At 43.9% G+C, this 21754-nt stretch overlaps 1 protein-coding gene and 1 long non-coding RNA gene across 3 annotated transcripts in view; one reads left to right on the top strand and one right to left on the bottom strand.

The window, feature by feature from the left end:
- Positions 1-278, bottom strand: part of LOC104911330 (uncharacterized) — a 24638-nt gene extending 24360 nt beyond the window's left edge. Inside the window, exon 1 of the long non-coding RNA XR_014884095.1 lies at positions 140-278. This is a non-coding gene — a long non-coding RNA (uncharacterized LOC104911330). The remainder of the gene's footprint in view (positions 1-139) is intronic.
- On the top strand, positions 245-21754 carry GARS1 (glycyl-tRNA synthetase 1). 2 transcript variants are annotated; one of them, XM_085226942.1, is made up of 17 exons: positions 245-507; positions 3344-3445; positions 4868-4970; positions 5977-6118; positions 6817-6905; positions 7599-7675; positions 8916-9061; positions 10217-10366; positions 11879-12041; positions 13002-13166; positions 14578-14690; positions 14931-15071; positions 16089-16174; positions 17937-18046; positions 19218-19311; positions 20060-20250; positions 21415-21754. In XM_085226942.1, exons 1-17 carry the CDS (start codon positions 328-330, stop codon positions 21538-21540), a joined length of 2178 nt encoding a protein of 725 aa, XP_085083068.1. In that variant the 5' UTR covers positions 245-327; the 3' UTR covers positions 21541-21754. The 2 variants fall into 2 exon arrangements, with proteins under 2 accessions (XP_085083068.1, XP_085083067.1); XM_085226941.1 differs by having other exon boundaries at positions 249-507; positions 14578-14686; positions 14927-15071.

Here is a 21754-nt window from a genome sequence, read left to right as displayed (position 1 = left end):
GGGCGATCTCCACAGCTTCCTCCCCCCGCTGCCATTCCGCACTTCCCCGCGCTCCGCCGAGCGCAACCGCAACACCCCCCGACGGCCCCCCGCTGCTGCGTGCGCGCATGCGCGCTTTGCGAGCGTCCATACGCTTTACCTGTGTGTTAAGGCGCCCCCTGGCGGCTGGCGCGGCGCCGTGCCGAATCTGCCGCCGCGTTGGTGGTGGTGGTGACGGCGACGGCCGCCGCCCGTGCGGAAAGTGCGTCGTCGAGGCGGGGGCCGGCTTTACGCCGCGCGGGGATTTCATCATGCGGGGGGGGGCAGGGCGGCTCGCCGCGCCTCTCCATGCCGCTGCTGCCGCCCCGTAGCGCTCTGCCCGCCCTGCTGCGCCTCCTCAGCCGCCTCGCCGGGCCGCTCCGCTACCAGTCCGCTCCGCCTTCCGCTCCTCTCCCGGCCGCGACCCTCATGGACGGCCCGCAAGCCGAGGCGCTGCTCGCGCCGCTGCGGCAGGCGGTGCGGCATCAGGTAACAGAACGTGAGCGGAGATCCGCTGCGAGGGACGGGCGGAGGGCAGAGCTGGGCGGGAGCCTCCGTCTGGGAGCGGTGACCTGTGGTCCCGTTGTGTCTCTGGGCCTCCGAGCAGGGTTTGCCGGGCTGAATGCCGTGCCCCAGCACTGCGGAGCTTTGCTCCTCCGTTAAGGCTCACGGGATGACTTCCCCTTCGAGCTGAGGTTGTGTTGGAGGTCAGTCGTGTCCTTTATGATTGCGTGCTCGCCCGATAAGAAGTCACTCGTTTGAGCATTCTGGTATCTGCTTCGTACGGGTGTTATTAGCAGTCGTTTTTATTAACGAGGAGGTTGTGGATGCCCCATCCCTGCAGGCATTCAAGGCCAGGCTGGATGTGGCTCTGGGCAGCCTGGTCTGCTGGTTGGTGACCGTGCTTACAGCCCAAGATGAGCACTGTGGTCCTTTTCAACCCAGGCCATTCCACGATTCTATGTTTATTCTATGATCTTTATTACCTTTAGCTCCATCATCACCCAAGAAGGATTTGCTTTTTATTTCATAACTGCACCTCGGTGCCCTTGCAGTGTGTGAGTGGCTGTACAGCCAGCATGCAAGGAATTTCCCCTTCCTCCCTGCTCTAGCACTACTACATGCAGGTTCTCCATCAGCATCTGAATCCACTGTCTTTATGCTTAGCTGCGCACGTATCTACGTGTGTGTCCCATATGCTGGGAGATTTCTGCACGTGTTTCCCCATTAAATGGATTTATGGCCTTCTAATTATACCAGCGCTTCAGTGAGTTCTTGTTATGAATCACTATGCGGCATAATGCCTTGGTAGGGAACTCCTTGTCAATAAAACAGTGACCCCTGGAGCCCTCCAATGTATGGATGCTGCCGTTGGGCTGTTTAGCATCGGTGCCCCCCCATTGTCTGTCTGTGGGATTGGAGCAGAATGCCTTGGGGGTGCCAAGGAGAGATGTGGGGGTAAACATGCCTAGCTTGGACCAGGAATATTGTCGCTTATGGCTTACAGTAGTAATTCACTGAGATGTTTGTGCATAGGGAAGGGATTGGGGTAGCTGGAACATTTATGGTGCAGCAGACCCCTGTCTGCCAGCCCTTGGAGGAGTGGAGGAGCGGCTTAATTAAGCCTCAGGGACTCACAGCCTATGGAGAGGGAAGTGAGCAGCGTATCTTCCTGCAGCAGCGCCTGATGCAATAAGCTGCCGTGATCCAGGGGTGGATCCCTCTCTGCTCTATTGGTCTATGGGACAAAGCTGCAGAAAAATTTGCCACATCGAGTGCTGCTGTGCACTCCTCCTCTGGGCTGGGCTCAGCCTCGTAGCTTTAATTAGATCGAGTTCTGTCAGCAAACATAATTGCTTGCTTCAGTTGTGTTGGTGTGGTTTTTTTTTTCCTTTCTTTCCCCTTGCGTATGTCTGAATACTCTCTTACTCAGACGTCAGGACAAAGAGTTGCTCTCTGCTGCTTCTAGATGCTCTGCATTGAACGGGGTGATAGCTCTGTTGAGTCAGCAGTAGCTGCCCTGCTGCTGCCTTGATGTTTTTACCACTGCCGACCCCTCAGCTCAACAAAGGCAGGTTGAATTTATTACTTTAAAGGGGGGGGGGAAAAAAAATTCAGATCCCTCCCTCTGCCACGTTACTCAAGAATGGCAGTGAGTGAAACTTTCACGTTTTGGTAGAAGTAGTTAACAGGAAAGAAACTGCAGCTTTCTTATGTTCTTTTAGCTGACAGGGTTAAGGGAGCCCAGCAGTGTTCTGATTTATCTGTCATATATTTGTTAACTTTAATGCATTCTTTAGAGTCTTCCTCCTTCTGTGCTCCTTCTATGCTCAGGAACATGATTTAGCAGAGGGTTGTTAGGGTAGTATAGTTAGGTTGTGGACTTGATAATCTTCAAGGACTTTTCCAACCTGAGTGATTTTATGATTCTATTAATAACATCAGTCTTTAATCTTCCTGGTCTTTGAAGCACTTGAACTTTCTTAAATCTGATTTCTGAATGACAGCTGTGCAGTCTCTTCTCTTTGGGTGATCGGTGCCTGTGGTATTAACTAATGAAAAAAGCAGGTATTGTGGAAGTGTGATTTTTTTTTTTTTGACTTTTTTTTGTAATGGAGATGTACAAGGCATGAGAAAAGTGCTCAACTTGGAGCATCTTTGAAGTTGCTCCTTCAGATGCTGATACTTCAGGTACTGATGTCTCTGTGCTTTTTCCTCCTGATGCTTTTTCTTTGTCCTCAGTAATTCAACATAGACTTTGGTTTTGACCGAAGAAGGGTGGCTGGAAAGGAAGACTGTTAATTAATCCTGTATTCTGTGAGATGTTATTCTAAAAAGTTGTGTGCTTATTGGCCAGTTTTGACCAGGTTTGGCAGAGGAAAAGTCTGAAGTGCTCGTAAACTTTGAAGAAAAGCAAAAGGGGTAGAAAGTAGGGAAGCCTTATTAATAAGAGAGAGCCCAGAGCCTGTACTGATCACCTGAGGATCAAGTTTGTGCATCCTCAAAGACAAATTAGGATTTGTGGATGTATTTGTACAGTGGTGCATGGAGGAGTGTATTTGCATGCTAAGATTTAACTATAAGTCTGGGATTTAACAGGTTGTGGGGAGGAGGAGGCAGCGTTAATTACGTTAACGATGTCCAGTTTTGTGAGCTCTCCAGTGTGTTTGAAACAACTGAAGCAAACCTCTTGAGAATGAAGTGAGGAGTGAGGAGGAAGCACGAACCTTCCCTTCTCCTGTTGCCAGGAGAGCTGAAATACCTAGAGTTCTTGTCAGTGGTGTTTGAAGAAAGGATCACAGTCTTCTCTTTTGTCACCTTCTAGGGAGAACTGGTAAGGAAGCTGAAGGAAGAGAAAGCTCCCCAGGTGGATATAGACAGAGCTGTAGCAGAGCTCAAAGCTCGGAAGAGGGTCCTAGAAGCAAAGGTGAGTCTGGAAGTTAAATGTGAGTTCTGCATTTCTGTCAGAAAAGCCCTGGAATGTTTGCTTAATACATTTTTACAGCACTGATTCTGATAGAGCAATCATAGCCTGTTAGAGCATTCACTTCTGAAATAGTTGACATAGGTGGATCTTTCTGACCAGTGGCAATCTCATTCATTGCCTGTGAGCATTAAATCTCAATATGTGGGTGAATAAATATGAGTTTGTTGTTAATGGTCGAAGTTGAAGTTAGTTGTGTGTCACCAGCCCTCATTTACTATTTAGATCTTTTCTGTGCACAGTGAGAGGAAACACTGTTCATTGAATTTCCTTTTCATGTTCCTCGTGTGGCATTTGAATTCCCAAACTGATTCTCAACATGCTTGCTTAGAAATCATATCCTTTGCTACAGTTTAAACAAAGTTTTTTGGTGGTGTCACATAACTTAAGGCTTTCTTCATCCTTTGAGAGCAAGATGCCATGAAATTGTGCCCCCTCCTTAAATATGCTTATGCCCTGAAAAGTCTTTCTGCAAATGAAACAACAGAACTTCAAGTTCACTTTGTCTCTAGAACAGTAAACATATAAAAGCACAACTCTGTTCCTCAGCCATGAGGAACTTGACACAGAGAATGGTGAGTTAGGATAGGAAACTCAGTGGCCCTTTGAGCCCCACCTTTTGGTGGAGGAGTGCCTGTAGGATGCAACGTAGAGGTGTGTTTGGCAGTTACACAATTTATGTGGGCTGTATCCCTGTCAGTGCAAGAGTGGCCTTGTAAACACTCCTTGGGAGTGCAGCACTTAAATATAGGTGTTTTCTCTTGGCAGTGTTTTCAGCAATGCATCACAGTTGCTTACAACTTCTGCAGAAGGCAATAGTATGGATGCTAGTTTGCTTTAGCAGCTGCTGGTACAGCTTACAAACTCTGTAGTTCCTACTTAAAGACAGCAGAAACTGAATGTGAAGGATTAAAAAGAGCAGAGTAGTTAAGTGTTATAGATTGTTTGGCTTTATGTCCCCCAAACCATATCTTCTCTAAAGTCTGTAGATGATTCTGCTCCTGTATGGGGTCTTTCACCCCCTTTCATCCAGATCAGGTGAACAGTTGCTGAGCTGTTGAATCAGGATCATAACAGTTGTATCTCTACTGGTTGTACAGAAAGGTGCAGGTTTAGCTGCCTGAAAGTTAGACTGGATGAGTCCACCTCAAGTATCTAAAATGCTGTTTTCAGATGGTCGTGTTTGTCACTGAGTGCTTGAATCTCAGCATGACCATCCTGCTCGGGAAAATGAGCATGTTGGCAGGATGCTTTTGCTTCAAAATGTTCCTTACAGCCTTTTGATTCATAATGGTAAATGGAGAGGATTTGTCCTTCTGCCAGAAATGGGAGATGTTAACTGTTTTCGGTTTGTTTGAATTACAGGAGTTGGCCTTGCAGCCCAAAGATGACATCGTGGACAGAGTTAAAATGGAAGACACTCTGAAAAGGAGGTTTTTCTATGATCAAGCCTTTTCTATTTATGGAGGTACAGATTTAAAGACATTTAAGTTATAGTTCCTTCAGGCTAATGTTCTGGTCTCTGTAGCTGTGTGAAATGCTGGACTCTTGGGGTGTCATCTTAATGCAACCTTACGTTTCTTTTTTTTTCCAAGTTGGTTGTAAACTTTCTCCTCCTTGAGTCTGTTAGCTTTTCCAGAAGTCTTCCTCTCCCTAAATGCAGATGAGTGGAAGTTTTAAACATTACAGAGTAGAGGGCAGTTGCCTTGCAGAGAGGTTTGGACATTTAAGGGAAGTGATCAGTGTGTTTCCTCACAACCATTTATCTGATTTTTTTTTTTTTTTTTGGCAAGATAATGCTCAAAACTAACTTGAACTTTAGAACATGTTACTATAATGAACTTTATTAGGCAGGTGCACAAATGTGGCTGTTAAACCTCTTCATGTAGCTGATTTGAGGCAGCTCGTAGTCAGCACAGTGTCTGTATGGTTAATGCTCTTTCACCTAAGAAAGTAAAATAAATATTTTTCTATAATTGGTTTTATTTTTGTGCTTAAGCTGGTGATTAACAGAGGCATGTCTTATTGCTGAAGTAGTTTATTACCTTGAAACATGCTTGATTCCTCTCTTTTGTATTCAGATTCCTTCTGCAGTTGGATAATATTTTGTGGGAACAATCTGTTGATGAGAGGAGTGTGGCTCTTCGAGTTGTTGATTGCACATACCAGCAACTGTTTCATCTTCTGTCATTATCTGATGGCCTGCTGCAATCTGCAGCTGAACTGTACTGAACAGTGTAGAGTATTACCTCCAAGTGCTTTGCAGTTCACTTCCATCATGGTTCTTTATGTAGAAGTGCTCTGCAATGAGCCATGTTCCTTATTCTGCTAGCACAGAACAGCTCATGCTCAGAAAATGACCTCAGGCTTAAACTTGCTGATGGGAATGCTGAGAATGGAGGAGTTTGCCTCCAGATATTTTAAGTTCATATCATCTTGCACCTAACACACTTGTCCCCTTTTCTTCTTTGCAGGTGTCAGTGGTCTGTATGACTTTGGGCCCGTTGGATGTGCTTTGAAGAACAACATCATCCAGGCATGGAGACAGCACTTTATACAAGAGGAGCAAATCCTGGAGATTGACTGTACCATGCTCACACCAGAGCCAGTTTTGAAGTAAATATGAGTCTTTCTTTCTACAGCATGTCATTTCTGGTCATGGTTGCTTTTTACAGTCTGCTGTAAAATTACCCACAGGGATCTTGAGACTGGGTCACCCAATTCCACATCCTTTTGTAATGCCAAATAATTGCATACCAGTGCACAGATCAGGGTGAGAAGCTGTTGTTGCATAAATGTGGGAGAGCAATGTGACTGAACTGTGTAAGAATCATGTCTTAATGTCTCCTGGCTGTCCCATTAGGTATGAAATTGTCATTATCCCTTCTTCTAACAGATCAAGAAGACAAGAAAAAGGATTTAAATGGCCTGCCAAATACTGGGATGCTCAAGTCATGGTTTAGAGCAGTGGCCCAATTGTTTTGCCATCCTTCCCTTGGTGGAGGGGTGGCAGCATGCAGTGTGTTAACTGAGCTCTGAATGCAAATTTTTCTGTAGCCCAGGAATTGGAAGCCCTCTTTTTATCCATGCGTGGATGTAGGGACAATGCTGAAGAATAAGAATCTAGACCATTTCACCTCCATGTCTTTCTGCTAAGATTGCCAGCAGGTGCTAAATATGTCAGGTGCTTTTGGAATGATTCTGAACGGAGTCAAGAGCATTGCTTTCTGTGGGTCACACACAAACGTCAGACCGTACCCAGGGTTGTCCACTAACAGCTTACATATGTTCCTTTTCTGTATCATCTGTTCTAGGACTTCTGGCCATGTAGACAAGTTTGCTGACTTTATGGTGAAAGATATGAAAAATGGGGAATGTTTTCGTGCTGATCATCTCTTAAAAGGTTTGTTTTTCTTAGAAGGCCAGTGGGTTTGGGCATTTCTTATAGTGGTACAGACGTAGGAGAGGAATATCTTTCTCAAGGAAAGCCAGTTGGTGTATCTGGTCTTTCTCAATTGTGATCATAGATCGTTAATCATTACTTGATTATCCTTACCAAAGTTCTCAGTCTCAGTCTAAATGCTGTGTTTGTGTTTTAAAGGAAATGCAGGATCTCCAGCAAACACAGCCAAAATACTTTTCTCAAACGAGAGTGGGAATTCTTGACTTCGTTGTCTACTTTTGTGTTTCAGGGAGGATGTTGTGCTTATAAAGACGAATGCAGTCTAACACTACTGTACCAAGTCAGTGCATCTTAGTGCATTGGATAAAATTAGCCTTGCTGCTTTGGGATCAGGCATGAGTTTCAGATCTTCATAGAATGAGAATAAGGAGAAAGGGGCAGGAGTCACTGCTTGGGTTTATAGAAATGAGTATCAGAAAGTAATAAGAGAAGGCCCTGTTTTCTCTAGTGTAGATCCTCAGCTGTGGATCATCATTGCCTTGAGAGGAGTGGAATTAACCTGGTAGACACATCAAGTCAACTGGTGGTGGATGTGTACTTATGCTGGAGGATCCTCCTGATTTATCTGCCTTTAGTTTGGGGTCAGTTGTAGGGTTGCAATATAAACTCAGTGTGGGATTTTCTTGCTCACAGCTCACCTGCAAAAGCTTATGTCTGACAAGAAGTGCACAGCAGAGAAAAAGGCAGAAATGGAAAACGTTCTAACACAGGTAGGTGCCTGCATGAGGAGGAGGTGAATGCTTCAGGGATGTGTGTGCCATGAGGGAAGTGCAGTGCACGGTAGTGATCTGTCGTGTTTCTCTAGGGATGCATAAAAATCTGCACCTCAGAAATGCATGTAGGTCTGTATGTGTTCCGAAATACTGGCAACTTACTGGCTAATGACGTCTCCTTTCTGCTTGTTTGGATAGTTACTGCTGTTGTGGCTGTCTTTTGAATGCTGTATTGGTAGGGCTGAAGCTCTGTCCTTGGAGATTGTCTGCTTTGCTGCATTCCACATGCTGTCAAAAGCCTGTTTCTTCTGAGTCCCCCTTTGCCTTTGTCAAAACCTCACTGCAGGATTATGATGCAAAGGAACAGAGTCAGATGACTTTTGGCAGGGTGCCGAACCACTTAGCACTGAATTGGTATGTTTTAAAGTTGCTTTGACTTTGAAGCACTTCAGATTTGTTTCTCTTCTCCCACTACCCTGCAAAGATTTTCCTATCTTTTTTTTTCTGCCTCGTGAGAAGAGTTGGTGCGCCAGTCTGAAATTCCTGAGCAGCTGTGCAGGCATTTGCCTTTAGTTTTTGTTTCCTTGGGGGTTTTTTTGGATGTTTGTTCTAATGACTTCTAGGGTAAATGCTTTGAGAGCAGATGTTTCCTTCAAGAAGGAGCAGCTCTTTCTTGTGCACTGCATCACTGAACAGCAGTTGTTAGCTCTTTCGCACTGCAGCTTTGAAGCTTTGCCATCCGTTGGGGGGAAACCCTCTATTCATAAACTCTTTCTCCTATTTTGAGGCTTCTCTGATACATGAAATAAGAGAAGTAAGAAAGTGAATGCAGGGAAAGCACTGCAGAAATCTCAGCTTTCTTCTCCCTCACTGCTGTATTTTTTTTCCTTCCCAACATGCTGTTCCCAATGTTCTAGCTTCATCTGAATAGTTTCAGCTACTGGTGGGTGGTGATGCAGTTCCAGTGACTTTTCTTCTGATTTACACCCACTCACATGCATAATACCTCCATTTCTATGTATCTGAGTTGTGGACAGATTGCTAAAATGGGTTTGCAGATGTCCAGGGTATACTTCTTTCATTGGTTCAGACTTGCCTGACTATTCTGGGCATGTGTTTCAGAGCTGTGGATCATGCTCAGTAGCAGGTAAAGGGGGTATAATTATCTATTATATATATATAATTATCTATTATCTTATTTACTACTTAAAGTAATTCTCTTATGTTTTGATATTAGTTGGACAACTATGGCCAGCAAGAGCTTGCAGATCTCTTTGTGAACTACAATGTGAAGTCACCTATCACTGGGAATGACCTTTCCCCTCCTGTTTCTTTCAATCTGATGTTCAAGACCTCCATTGGACCCGGAGGAAACATGCCTGGGTTGGTACTAATCTCATTCTGCTCACTCTTCTTCATAGATGATCTGGAATTAACATTGAGGTCACAGCAGGATTGAAGTATGCAATTTTCTCTTGAGTAACCTTCTCCTGTCTTTGAGTCCCAGCCTTCTGTGGCAGTTTATCATTCCTCTTGGCAAAAAGAAGAAGGATCTGTTGCGAAGTCACAAAAATACTCAAAGCAGCCAGGCTGTATTGATCACAGCTATGCCCTTGCTGGTTGGCATTGTCATTTCCAAGAAGCCAGTTTACAGAATCACAGAATCACAGGGTTGGAAGGGACCTCAAGGATCATGAATCTCCAACCCCCCTGCCACAGGCAGGGCCACCAACCTCCCCATTTCATACCAGACCAGGCTGCCCAGGGCCCCATCCAATCTGGCCTTGAACACCTCCAGGGACGGGGCATCCACAACCTCTCTGGGCAGCTGTTCCAACACCTCACCACTCTCTCTGTAAAGAACTTCCCCCTGGCATCCAAATTAATGTTAATGTTAAGTTAATGTTGTGTCTCCATTTATCAGTGATCTCTTGGCTGCAGAGAAACTGTTTCAGTGTGCACTTTTGTCAGGATAAATTTACTTAATGGAGTGATTCATTGGTAACGTCATTTACTAGTTGTTTGTACTCAGTGTACCTATAGGCTTTTGTCTTCAGTTGGGAACCAACTGCAAAATTGAAATTCCTATTGAAAAGTGGAGAATGCTGTACTTAGGTATGCCCTGAGATAGGATTTGTGACAGATGTCATGCTTTCCATGATTACATGAATTAGTCATGTCTAAGTGATGTTCTCTGTGAGAGTGTCTCACATTACTGTTGGGATTCAAAGGGCCTTACCCTAAAACCTCTTCAGTTTGGGAAATAGCAGAGGTACATTCATGATTTGCCTGCCAGATCCACATTTGTAAGCAGTCTGGCACAGCCTAGGCTCACGTAGGGCTGGCAGGGAGGGTACAGTCCGTCTGACCTCTGGTAGTACTGGCCAGTTGGTTTCCTCACAGCCTATTGCTTCAGTGTTTTGTGTCTGTAGTTAAGACTACCAAAAAAACCCAAAAACCTCCAAGTTTTGTATTAACTGTTGTTATTTTTCTAACTACTTTCCCCACACATTTGTCACCCTGAGTTTGTCTTTTCAGCTATCTGAGGCCAGAAACAGCACAGGGAATATTCCTCAACTTCAAACGTCTTCTCGAGTTCAATCAAGGCAAGCTCCCTTTTGCTGCTGCTCAGATTGGAAACTCCTTCAGAAATGAGATCTCGCCCCGATCCGGCCTTATCAGAGTGAGGTACTGCACATTTCCTCTTTCAGCAGCAGGGTGCCTTGGAGTGGGTGGCACCTCCCTTTTGTTTCATTGTTTGTACTGTGACTTTCACTTCAGAAGGTTCCTGATAATGTGCCTAGTGAGTCTTAGGGCTCATGGACAAAGAACCCGTTTACCTGAGGTTTTAACAATAGAGTTCTGTCTGGGATCTGTGAAATAGCTGTTCCATTAGAAACACCTCGATTAAACTCAGTTTTATCATGAAAACGTAGTGTTCACCATAAAGAAATCATATTAAAAGTAGTTGTGTTCTTTACAGGATGTATAGTTTAGTTTAATCATATCACGCTGTTTATTTTTAGACTGAAATCTGGAATCAAAATGTGATTGACCTTGCAGCAGTGTTTGCTTGTCTCAATTCTGCAGATTCTGCAATTCTGAAGCTTATTACAGAGAGGAAATGAGGAGATAACCTGACTCAAGACCTGTCTTTGTGTCCCAGCATCAGTCCAGCAGGGAGAGCTCAGGATTATTACTGAGAATTATTTTTGAAGCTTTCTATCTCAGGGTGAAAGTGATTACTTCACTTCTTTAAGGGTAATCACTGCATCTTAACTGAATTATTCTGAGCAGATGTCTCCTCTATCTAATTTGGAACGAAAACTTTGATGTACTGTTAGTGTGATTCTGCTGTACAACAGGCAGCATGTGTTGTAAACTTGGTAACTGATTAATATGGTCCCTGAATGTCACTGACAGGCAGTGACATCATTAGCACTAAGGGAATGCTTTAGATTTTTCTCAGACCTCCTGTTCTCTCCTGCACATCTGGAAATGAACAACTTCTATCATGGAAGTACCTTTTCAGTCGAATATAAATTACGTGCTTGCAGCATGTTTATAGGAGATTGTTGTTATGCTGTCGTAGCATATTACTGTGATGCCTGTGATTTAAAGTTAATGATTACACAGAGGTTGTTTTTTTTTTTTTAAGGTTTTTGCTAACAAGCTAATTCAGTGTGATTTCAGTCAAGAAGGCTAAGAATCAGTGTGTGAGTATAGGTGTATTAAAGACAAGTTCCTCAAACAGAATAGGTTGTACCATTGCTGAATGTGGCAGTATAATTATTTTCAAGACATGATCACCTAACCTGATTCCTATAGGCACCTCTCATATGAGTTAAGGTTGCTGAACTAGACAGTGGGTTACTTTTCATTGACCCTGTGCAATAGTCTGAAAAGACTGCAAACAGTTGTGGGAAGGATTTCCAAAGGTGGTCATCTTTGGTTTGAATCACAGTGGTGATAAACTGGACTAGATATTTCGAAATGACATTGTGGGAAGTTTGATTGGGATTTTGGAGATTAAAGTAAAGCCAATGTCAAGACTGGTTCCAGTCTATCAATTGCCTTGGCTATGAATTTATTTATGTTTTTAAACCTCTGACTTGTGAGAGGCAAAACCACAGTCATTTATTAGAAGGGTTATGGCAGATGTACCAAATACTTAATATAAATGGTTGATGTCTCTATTAGGGAATTCACCATGGCAGAAATTGAGCACTTTGTGGATCCCAGTGAGAAAAATCATCCCAAGTTTCAGAGTGTGGCAGATCTCAACATCCTCCTGTATTCTTCCAAGGCCCAGCTCAGCGGGCAGTCTGCCCATTTAATGCGGCTGGGAGATGCTGTTCAACAGGTAACATTCCTTCTGTGAGCATGTAGAGCCTGCTCTTATGACTAGTGCTCTGGAGGCTGAATTACAAACTGTGTGTAGATGCCAGTTGGGGTTTGCTGCCAGATTTACGACTCAGTTCTCTCAGGTGCATCAGTGTGACTGAGATCTGATCATGACCCTTTGTTATCATAGAGTCATTGAACAGCTTGGGATGCAAGGGACCTTAAAGACCATCCAGTTCCAACCCTTGCTGTGGGCAGGGGTACCTTCCACCTGTATCACGTTGCTCAAAGTCTCCATCCAAGGGGCTAGAACATCTCCAGGGATGGACTAACAGTGATAAAAGGCTGCAGGTAGTGCTGGGATAGTGATATCTATCACCTATTTGGAGTGGAACAGTAAGGAGTACTCATATTTGCCAAAAGATCAACAGTGACTGGGAATCTGATACTCAGTTGCTGACCCCATCAGTATGTGGCTTGCATGTTGGGGCTTCACTGCATCATTCTCCACACATGCAAACAATCAGTGAATGGACTTATAAAACAAAAGCCCCAAACCACAAAAAAGCCTATTGTATTGAGGCTGTAAACTGTAGAGAAGAGCTGTTGTGGGATCCTGAGCCCTAACTGAAATTCACATGCAGTGTTGTAATATCAGTGAGTGCAGTGAGGTCTCTTCAAGTAGGTGATCTTGATGGAGAATTAGCAATGAGTCCTAACTCACTCAATCACTCAATGAGTGATAACAAATTAATGTTTTCCTTCAGATGGAGCTTCTGGCAGTATTATTAGTTGAATTTGAAGAGATGTAATAATGAGTTTCAGAGAGTATGTAGTACTTTGTCCCAAGCAGCTACAAGAACTTCCGCCTGTAACGTTCTTACCGTGTTATGATAAATCATGGCTTTACTTCCCAGGCAGTTAACATCTGTGTGTTTTTTTGTTTTTTTTTTTTTCTTCCTGCTTTTGATTCTTTCAGGGCGTGATCAATAACTCCGTACTTGGTTACTTCATTGGTAGAATCTACCTCTTCCTTACAAAGGTTGGTGTATCCCCTGACAAGCTGCGCTTCCGACAGCACATGGAGAATGAGATGGCTCATTATGCCTGTGACTGCTGGGATGCAGAGTCCAAAACATCGTATGTAAGTGAAAAATTGAAACAGCAAATAGTACTGCCTGTTAGTTCTGTTGTTGTAGGAAGGTGGAGGGTCTGATGTTTCTGTCCAGCCCCGTGTTGTTCACACAGTTAGCACAGTATAATCTGAATCACAAAGGACTTCAGGGGGTAAGTCAGCTCCTTTCAGTGGGTTTGCACAATGCCTCTGAGCTGTTTGTGCTCATTTGTAGATCCATTCTTCAGACTCCTTTGCTAGAGACTGAAGTCACCTGTGGATTTTGTACTGATTGAATTTCATCTGCAATGAAGTGAAACCAAGTCCTGATGCTTTCCAAAAAAATGTAACCCCCTGTAAGAGTGGTGGTCAAGGATTTGTTTCCAAGGAGGCGTTACTCCAGGATTGATTCCTTTCTGCTAGAAATGTTCCTTCCTTTCCCACTTCCAAGGCGTGAGAAATTAATTTATTCCTGCCAGCTCAGCCAGCTGGAGCTGAGTGAAAGATTTCCAAAGAGCACTTACCTTCCAGTTGAGTTGCCAAGAGCTCTTCAGTTCAGGCCTCTTTGAGTGCTTTGTTTTTCTTTTATTTTGTTGACTGGATTTTAAAGAATGGCATATTTTTATTGTTGTAGGTGAACCAGCAGTTAGGGAGACTTAAATTCACTTTAAATTCTTTTGGAAAGTTTTTGGATCTTTCAGTAACTGTAAGCCAAAGTGTATCACTTGAAATGGTAGCTTTAGAAGAAATGCATCAGAAGATACAGTAATTAGACAGTGTCTATAATGAGCAGTGAAATAATTCATCTCTTCAAAAGTACATCATCTATTTTTCTGACTTTGGAAGAGAAGAATTTATCTCAATATTTTCTTCTTCATATATGGTGAAGTGTATGTTTTTCAGTAAGCCCTTCCAAAGAGTTTAGAATACGTGCAGATTTTTGGAAGGTACCTAGAAAACTCCAAGTGCTTTAATTCTAATAAAGAGCTGAAAGATTGAAAGGATTCAGCTGAGGTCTGTGGGTTTAGTCTGTGACACTGCAGTGACCATTATGTGAGTGGACCCCATGCACAGCTTCCATCAGAGTAGCCAAACTGGGGGTCACGTCTTCGTGTGCCTGTAGTATCTGAGAGAGAGGATTGTATACTCTGGCCCCAGCCCCGAGCTATTAGCACAGCACTGTGCTCTGCCAAGTCATGTGGAAAACCTGGCCTTGAACACAGACACTGGTTAGATAACTGATCATTTCCTCTGGAAACAAACGGAACCGTTCTAATGAAGGAGCAACTAGTGAGCGATGGCTGCTTGTTGTAATAGAGCTAACTATCTAGAAAAAAGCAGTCATGGGAGAAAGGAGGGCTTAAGGAAAAATAAACATAAATTTGACAGTTAAGTGGACAAAGAAGTGTGTTAGTGAAAGCTTTCACTTCTGTTTTTTCAGGGTTGGATTGAGATTGTAGGCTGCGCTGATCGTTCCTGCTATGACCTCTCCTGCCATGCTCGTGCCACCAAAGTTCCTCTTATAGCTGAGAAGCTTCTCAAAGAACCTATATCCTTTCAGAATAAACTAGATTCTCTTGTAAAGCGATTTGACAGTGGGATGTCCTAGAGAACTATGCAACTCTTTCTAAAGTTAAATCTGTTAATTCATCAGGAACAGATTTAACAGTTACGGATCAGCATAGCTTTGGGAAATAACCTGCAAAGAATTGAGTGTGTGGGTGATGTCACTTGTGGGCAAAAGATGTTTTACTGTCCTGCTTGGCTTTTTTCCTTAACTACATCATACAAAACAGTCAACATTGTTCAGTTTGAGGCAAACAAGGGAGCCATTGGCAAAGCTTACAAGAAGGATGCGAAGGTGGTGATGGAGTACCTTTCCATGTGTGATGAGTGTTATGTCACTGAGATGGAGCAGCTGCTGAACGACAAGGGGTGAGCTGGTTGTGTGTGTGTGTGTCCTGCCCTTCTCTGGCACTTCTGATGTGGGTTCCCAAATTGCTGTTTGATGAATTGGAGCCTCCTGAAGCCAGCTTTCTCATGAGAATAGGCTAGCTAGGTCACTTGAAATGTTTTAGTGCTGTTCCTTCCACCCAGCCACTGCCAGTCATCCATCAATGTATATCTGATGTATGCACACAACTTTGTATTCCTGGTATTCAAGTATCTATTTATTTGTATGGGAATGAGCTTCTGACTGCAATGGAGTTAACCCATAAAGAGGCACAGCTCAGTGAAATGGGATGTGTTCACCATCTTCCCTGCTCTGATTTCAGAACTGAGCAGGGCTGGTAGATAGTTTTAAAAGCAAACAGTTCAGAGAGAAATGGAACTAAAGATTTAGTTAAAGGAAGAACAGAGCTGGTATGAGTGTTCCCCAGCATTTAGTGATACACTTTAGCACTTGCTATGGTCTTTTATGCATTGAGGCACCAATTTTGTATCTTTCCTCAACTTGTCTACATGCATTCCTTATGCGTACAGGAATTTAAAATGTAAGAGATCTCAACAGTTGTCAAATGGACTGAAGCAGGCCAGCAGCTGTGTATGTCAAGGGTAAAATAAGAAAAAAGGCATAACTGGCATAACTTTTTATAAGTATGCATTCAACAGGGTGTTCAGTCTGCAGCGAGTGCCTGTTCTTTTGTGCCTTTGTTTTATTTCCTTTGGTGTTTATTCTTCATTCTGAGATTCTTCCATTTCCTAATTGAGTTTGCTTCAGGCTCTTAACCACAACTAAGTTCACTGTGATTATAGAAATGGTTGCTGTTAATTTATATGTTGAACTTGAATTTATTTGAATGGTGATGCCACACATTTCTTCGATCTCTGGGATTTGCTCTGGCTTCTGTGGTCTTCCTCTCAAAGTAAAGTGATGCAATTAAGGAAATATAACCTATTTATTTCTTGCTGTAGCTTTTGAATGACTTTTTTTTTTTTTTTCCTTTGCAGGGAATTCACTGTTGAAACCGAAGGGAAAACTTTTACATTAACAAAGGACATGGTTACTGTGAAGAGATTTCAGAAAACATTACATGGTAAATGTTTGTTTTGTAGTTTGATCAACAGATGTAAAAGGCAGATCAGGATGTGCTTTGAATGTGGAGTTGACCAGTTGCAGGGTCCTGGTGGTGTTTGTTCCGTGGAACAGGAAAAACCTCAAATGTTATTTCCTTGAAATTTGTTAGTTTAAGGCAGCTGGAAAACCTTCACTCAGCAGTGGGATTTCACCCGCAGGCCTGTTGTCTGGTCCTGTTCAGTAACCTGCTTCATGCTGTGTATTATATTCCTGCTGCTTTATTTGCATATTTAGGAGTTTGAAAGGGGGTGTTGGAACGACCTGTTGGAGTGATGGAGGAGCTGGGGAGGGTGCACCAAGTTCGGGAGCCTCAATCTCCAAGTCCATTTCAGTGTAACAGATGGGTTGTGGCAGTCAGGTGCTGGGGCTGTGGGCACAGTTCTCTGCTTACAGCTCCAGTTTTCACTCCGTTGCCTGCAACCAGAAGTCTCTGGCACCTGCCAGCTCACCAAGCTGTCCAGGCTCACTGGACTCTGTTAGTTGATGAGTCCAGTCATATCCTCTGGCAGTTGAAAATCGTATCTGTTTTGGTCAGAGACTGCATCTCCACAGAGCTTTGATATGGGAATTGGGCTAGAAGGTGAATTAACAAAATATATGTGGATTTATTTTCTCAAAAAAGTCTTATTTTTCTAGCCAGCTCTATAAGCACCTCACCTAAGGGCATTTGGGAAGTCTTTGGCACAGCTGGAGACCGAGGGAGGTGTTTCCCCAGTTTGTACTGTAACTAATGGCTCATCTTGCCTTTGGTTGGGAGCGTGGAGGTGCTCCTTGGAAAGAGCAGAGCAACTCATAGGACCTACAAGCTGTATTTGTTCTTGCAGCTGGGTCATTGAGATGTCTAGGTGCCTTTCAGTCTGTAAGTGCTGATGCTGTGCCAAGCCTTGCCTCATTGTAACTTCAGAGAAGTTGCCTGCTGAGCTCCTTCCTTACTTGGGGGAGAAGGGGGAAGAAGCATCTCTAAGTGATGTGTGGCAAGGGCTGGAGAGAATGACAAATGTATCATAAAGTAGTACATCGTGTCTTCTGAGAATTTTTGCAAGCACTAAATAGTTGATCTTCATCCTTTCTCCCCTGTCCGGACACATTGGAGAATAGGGAGTAGAACAGCAATGCAGCAGGCAGCTGAAAAACTCAGGAATGCAGAAGAAGCCTTTATTGGAATTTGAGTTGGATCTGAAACTCCATGCTTCTCTGCTCAGCCTGCTGGATACTGAAGTGGTGTTGGTAGGTGAAGCTGAAGTGCACCATGGCTGGAGTACTACCCTGCCATCACTCAGGCTGTTTAATTGTTAGCACGTTCCCTAGCACAGCATTGCTCTTAGCTAAACAGCAGTCTCCCAGACAGTGCCTGGGCATAGTGTGTGGCCTGGCACTGTGTGAGGACAGCTCCCAGTAAACAGTTTGGAGAAGACTTTGCCCTTGTGGAGTGGGATAGTTTTCATCCGCATGGATGTGTGTTGTGCTGTGCTATTCATTCTTAGGGCCAGGGAAGGGAAGCAGACTTGTTATTTAGCCTAATGCATTCTATACGTGAATCAAGTCCAGATTTTTTTTCTCCAGGTGTGTGTATTTAGAGCAGGAATGTTTAACCTTTCTTTTTCCATGTGCTCGGCTACATGTAATCAGAACTTCCGAGCAGAAAGGCAGCTTCAGTGAACACTTTTTTTGGGGAATAAATTCTTTAATGATGATGTCCATTTTTTTTTTTTGTGTTCCAGTGGAAGAAATCGTCCCAAATGTAATTGAACCCTCATTTGGTATTGGGAGAATCATGTACACAGTATTTGAGCACACATTCCGCATTCGGGAAGGAGATGAGCAGAGAACGGTGAGCTTTCCTGTGTTTGGGCCTCAGCCTAAAAACACCTGCAGGCATTCACCTCTCCCTACCATCCAGGAGAAGGGCTAAAATAAGGCTGCATTAATGCACAGTGGAGATGAGGAAAACCCAAGCAGGCTGTTGAATTGTTGGTTTTGCCAGTGTAGGTGTCATTTATGCACTGGGAGCACTTGGAGTGTGTGTATGAGGCTCTTAGTATATTGCTGGCAAGAGGGAGGGAAATTCTTTCTTGATTCACATTTGGCTGGCAGGGTCCCATCGCTTAGAGAAAACACCTCTTCAGTATTTTATTTCCTCTCTTTTTGCTGCTTTTCCTTGAATCATACTTCTGTGCAGCAACACAGACACTAGACTGGCCATTTCCTCACTCCTCCCTGAGATTCAACCTTCTGTAATTTTGGGCACCCCAGAATAACTACATTCCTTTGTATCTCTGATGTGCTCTGATGTGTGTGCAGAAACAAGACTCAGGAGTTCAGAATTAGGACACAGCTGGCTTTCAGTCAGAAACTGCTCATGACATCTAGGATATTGGACTGTAACTTCTCTCCCTTTTAAGCATCAGCTTGCTTTCTGAAGAGCCTGGGCTGCTCTGTGTAATTATGTTGTGTTTGCATTCCTCCCTTTAAGGTCCTGCTGACTGTAATAGCCAGGAAGGGACTTTTTGGTCCTTTTGGCTCTTTCTTGTTTCTGAGGGTGTCTGTGGAGGATTATGAAAACCTTTGAGCTGCATATATTCCCTGTGCATGCTAAGTTTCTATGGGAATTAAACAGAGCGAGATGGGTGTTGTGAGAACTCTTCCCATTAGACTATGATTAAATCTCCTGGAGAGACTCCTTTTACTCTTCATTTTCCTATAATTCAGATGAGAATCACTTCCTCCAGAGAGGATTCTAGTAGATTTCTCTTTGGTTGAGAGCTAACGTTAGCTGTTAGGAGGGAAGGGGGAGTGGAGGACAGCTGGAGGAAATCAGTCTTTCTCTAGCAGTGTGAGGTGTTACTGCTGAAACCCTGAATGCTAATGGCTTACAAAAAGACAGCTACTCAGAATCACCCTGCCCCTAAGCTCACTCAGAGCTTATTCTCTCCTCTTAAGAACCTACTCTAACTGTTAAACTTGTATTCATTTGTGCTTTTTCTTTTTTTTTTTCTCCTTAGTTCTTCAGCTTCCCAGCTGTCGTAGCACCATTCAAGTGCTCCGTTCTTCCTCTCAGCCAGAATCAGGAATTCATGCCTTTTGTCAAGGAATTATGTAAGTGAAAAACAGCACTGTGGGCCCATTGGTGATGTGCAGTGGGTAGAGAATTTTATTCCTTGGTGCTGGAGAGGAAAAAGTAGCATTGGGTTCATGTTGCTCTCACACGTGCAAAGGGAAAGCCATTAAAACTAAAACTTTTAATTAGCTTTGAACATCTATGAGACTTTTCAGACTAGCCTCAAAAATAATCAACTCCTTAGCTTTCCCTGTGTTGGTTTACAGTGTACAAGCCCAGTTACTTTGTTTTCTATCAAAATTTCCATTTGTACTGTCTAAAAGTAAATACATGAAGGATAGAAACACAGGCTACCTATCAGGCAGTGTGTTTTCTGCTGTCTGCATCAGACTTTGCTCTGGACCTTGCTTCCCCATGCCAAGCCCGCCCCTGCACACATGTTAGGCTGGCTCATTTTTGTGTTAAAGCAAAGCTGTGGGACTCCAATCACAGGTTGAAGTCAGTGACCTTCCTGTTGGTATTGCACTTTGGGTGAGGGTCGAGTGATGCAGCGTGAGTAGCAGTGTACTTGTGGAGTGGGTTTGAACTTGAAGTACTGGCAGGGACTGGAACTTTGATTCTCCTGTCCAAATCAAAATGAGGACCTGTGGTATTGCTTGAGACAGGGACGCACAGTGCCTCGCTTCAGGCAGTGCCATGAGGGTGTAGGAAGCCTCTGCTACAAACATGTTGCTTGCCGAGTTTGCAACGAGACCTGGTGATTTCCACCTTCTCTGCTTATTGCAGCTGAAGCACTCACCAGGAATGGCATTTCTCACAAGGTGGATGATTCCTCCGGCTCCATCGGCCGACGCTATGCCAGGACTGATGAGGTTGGCGTGGCCTTTGGGATCACAATTGACTTTGACACCGTAAACCGAACGCCTCACACCGCCACGCTGAGAGACCGGGACTCGATGCGCCAGATCCGAGCTGAGGTAAAGGGCGGGCAGATGGGTTTTGCTGCAGCCATATCGGTTTCTTACAGGATAAGGGAGATTTTTCTGATCCGTCAGTATGTCTGGTCTGCATGGGAGCTGTCTCCAACTCCCACAAGGAGGAGATTCAAACAGAAAATGCTGGCCTTGCTTTTGAAGTCAGGAGAGGCTTTCATTTTCCTAGGATGCAGGGTTGGTGTTCTTAGAAAGCTGTGCTTCCACCTGATTACACTGCTCTTTAGCTTGCTTTTTTTCTGAAAACCCTTACTTGGTTTTCAGGGCACATCTGAATCCACAAGCACCAAAGGCAAAAGAATTGTGCCTGCTGCATCCTGGGTGGCAGAGCACAGTGCAAGCACAGTTCCTCAAAGCTTGCTTCCCGCTGGTCTTTTCAGCAGCAGTCAAGCTGGTGAAATGTTGCCCTGAAGGCATATGCCTGCCTTAAGCACATTCTGCTAAGATGGTTGAAATGCAGAGACTGCAATAACAAATCTCCTTATAGCAGTCTCATTGCCTGTGAGCAAAACGTCTTCTGTGCCCTTCTGCGTTCTTGGTGGGAGCCAGGGGGAGTTTGGCTCCTATAGCAGCAGGAGGCAGTGCTGAGCTCCCAGGCTGAGCTCTTCCAGCTCAGATCAGTGTAACAGGCCTAGTGTGCTCCTCAGAGCACCCCTGTACCTCTGTATCCCCTGCATAACCTTCACTGTCACATAGCATTGTCATCACCAATTTTCTGCCAATTTTCTGGTTTCTTCAGCTGATTCTTCCCAATATTGCCAGTGCACAGTGAGGAGCAATGAAAAGGCAACCAGCAACTCCTTTTGTTCTGGTCTTAGAGTAAATTATGGCCTGGCAAACCCTTGGTTTACGGCATCTTCTGGATATGTGTATTGTTTTCTTTCCCTTACAAAACTGTAACATAGTGTTAGGAGGGATTAATCCTGCTGTGGCCCTCAACACTGACAATTTCTTTCTCCTCATGTGTTACCCTGACTAACTGAGCAGTCTGCTGAGATGACACAGACTGTGATCTAAGTCATCCTATTAGCTAATGCTGCTGGTGTGTTATTTTTTTTCTTTTTGAATTACTCACATTCCCAAATATCTAGCAGAACAAATAGGTTCTGATAGGTTCGCGTTCCATTTGTGTTTGTGATTTGTCTACAGGTCTCTGAACTTCCTGCCATAATTCGTGACCTGGCGAACGGTTATCTAACTTGGGCTGACGTGGAAGCCAAGTATCCACAATTTGAGGGACAAGAGACTGGCAAAAAGGACACAATAGAGGAATAAAGAAAAGGAACTGAAATAATACCCCGTCACATGTCCACTTTTTACTGTTCATGTTAATATGAAATAAACTTATCGTGTATTATTCAAAGCTGCATTGTTTGTGCACACAGGGACTGTTTGTTTTATTTTTTTCCCTCAATCGCTGCCTGAATTTAACTTTAAAGATAACTGCAGTTGGAATAAAAGGTGTTATGAATAAAAAGGCCATTATATA

The sequence above is a fragment of the Meleagris gallopavo genome, chromosome 6, assembly GCF_905368555.1.
Source record: "Meleagris gallopavo chromosome 6, MGAL_WU_HG_1.1, whole genome shotgun sequence".
Lineage (NCBI taxonomy): Eukaryota > Metazoa > Chordata > Aves > Galliformes > Phasianidae > Meleagris > Meleagris gallopavo.
The sequence above is the reverse complement of the archived record's forward strand: the minus strand, read 5'-3'. Positions and strand labels throughout refer to the sequence as shown.

Bases quoted from the DNA above. Each gene is read 5' to 3' on its own strand.
- GARS1 (XM_085226942.1), top strand. From the start codon at position 328: ATGCCGCTGCTGCCGCCCCGTAGCGCTCTGCCCGCCCTGCTGCGCCTC. The intron at 6,906-7,598 runs GTTTGTTTTTCT...TCTTGCTCACAG, and splicing joins TGCTGATCATCTCTTAAAAG to CTCACCTGCAAAAGCTTATG. The intron at 7,676-8,915 runs GTAGGTGCCTGC...TTTTGATATTAG, and splicing joins TGGAAAACGTTCTAACACAG to TTGGACAACTATGGCCAGCA.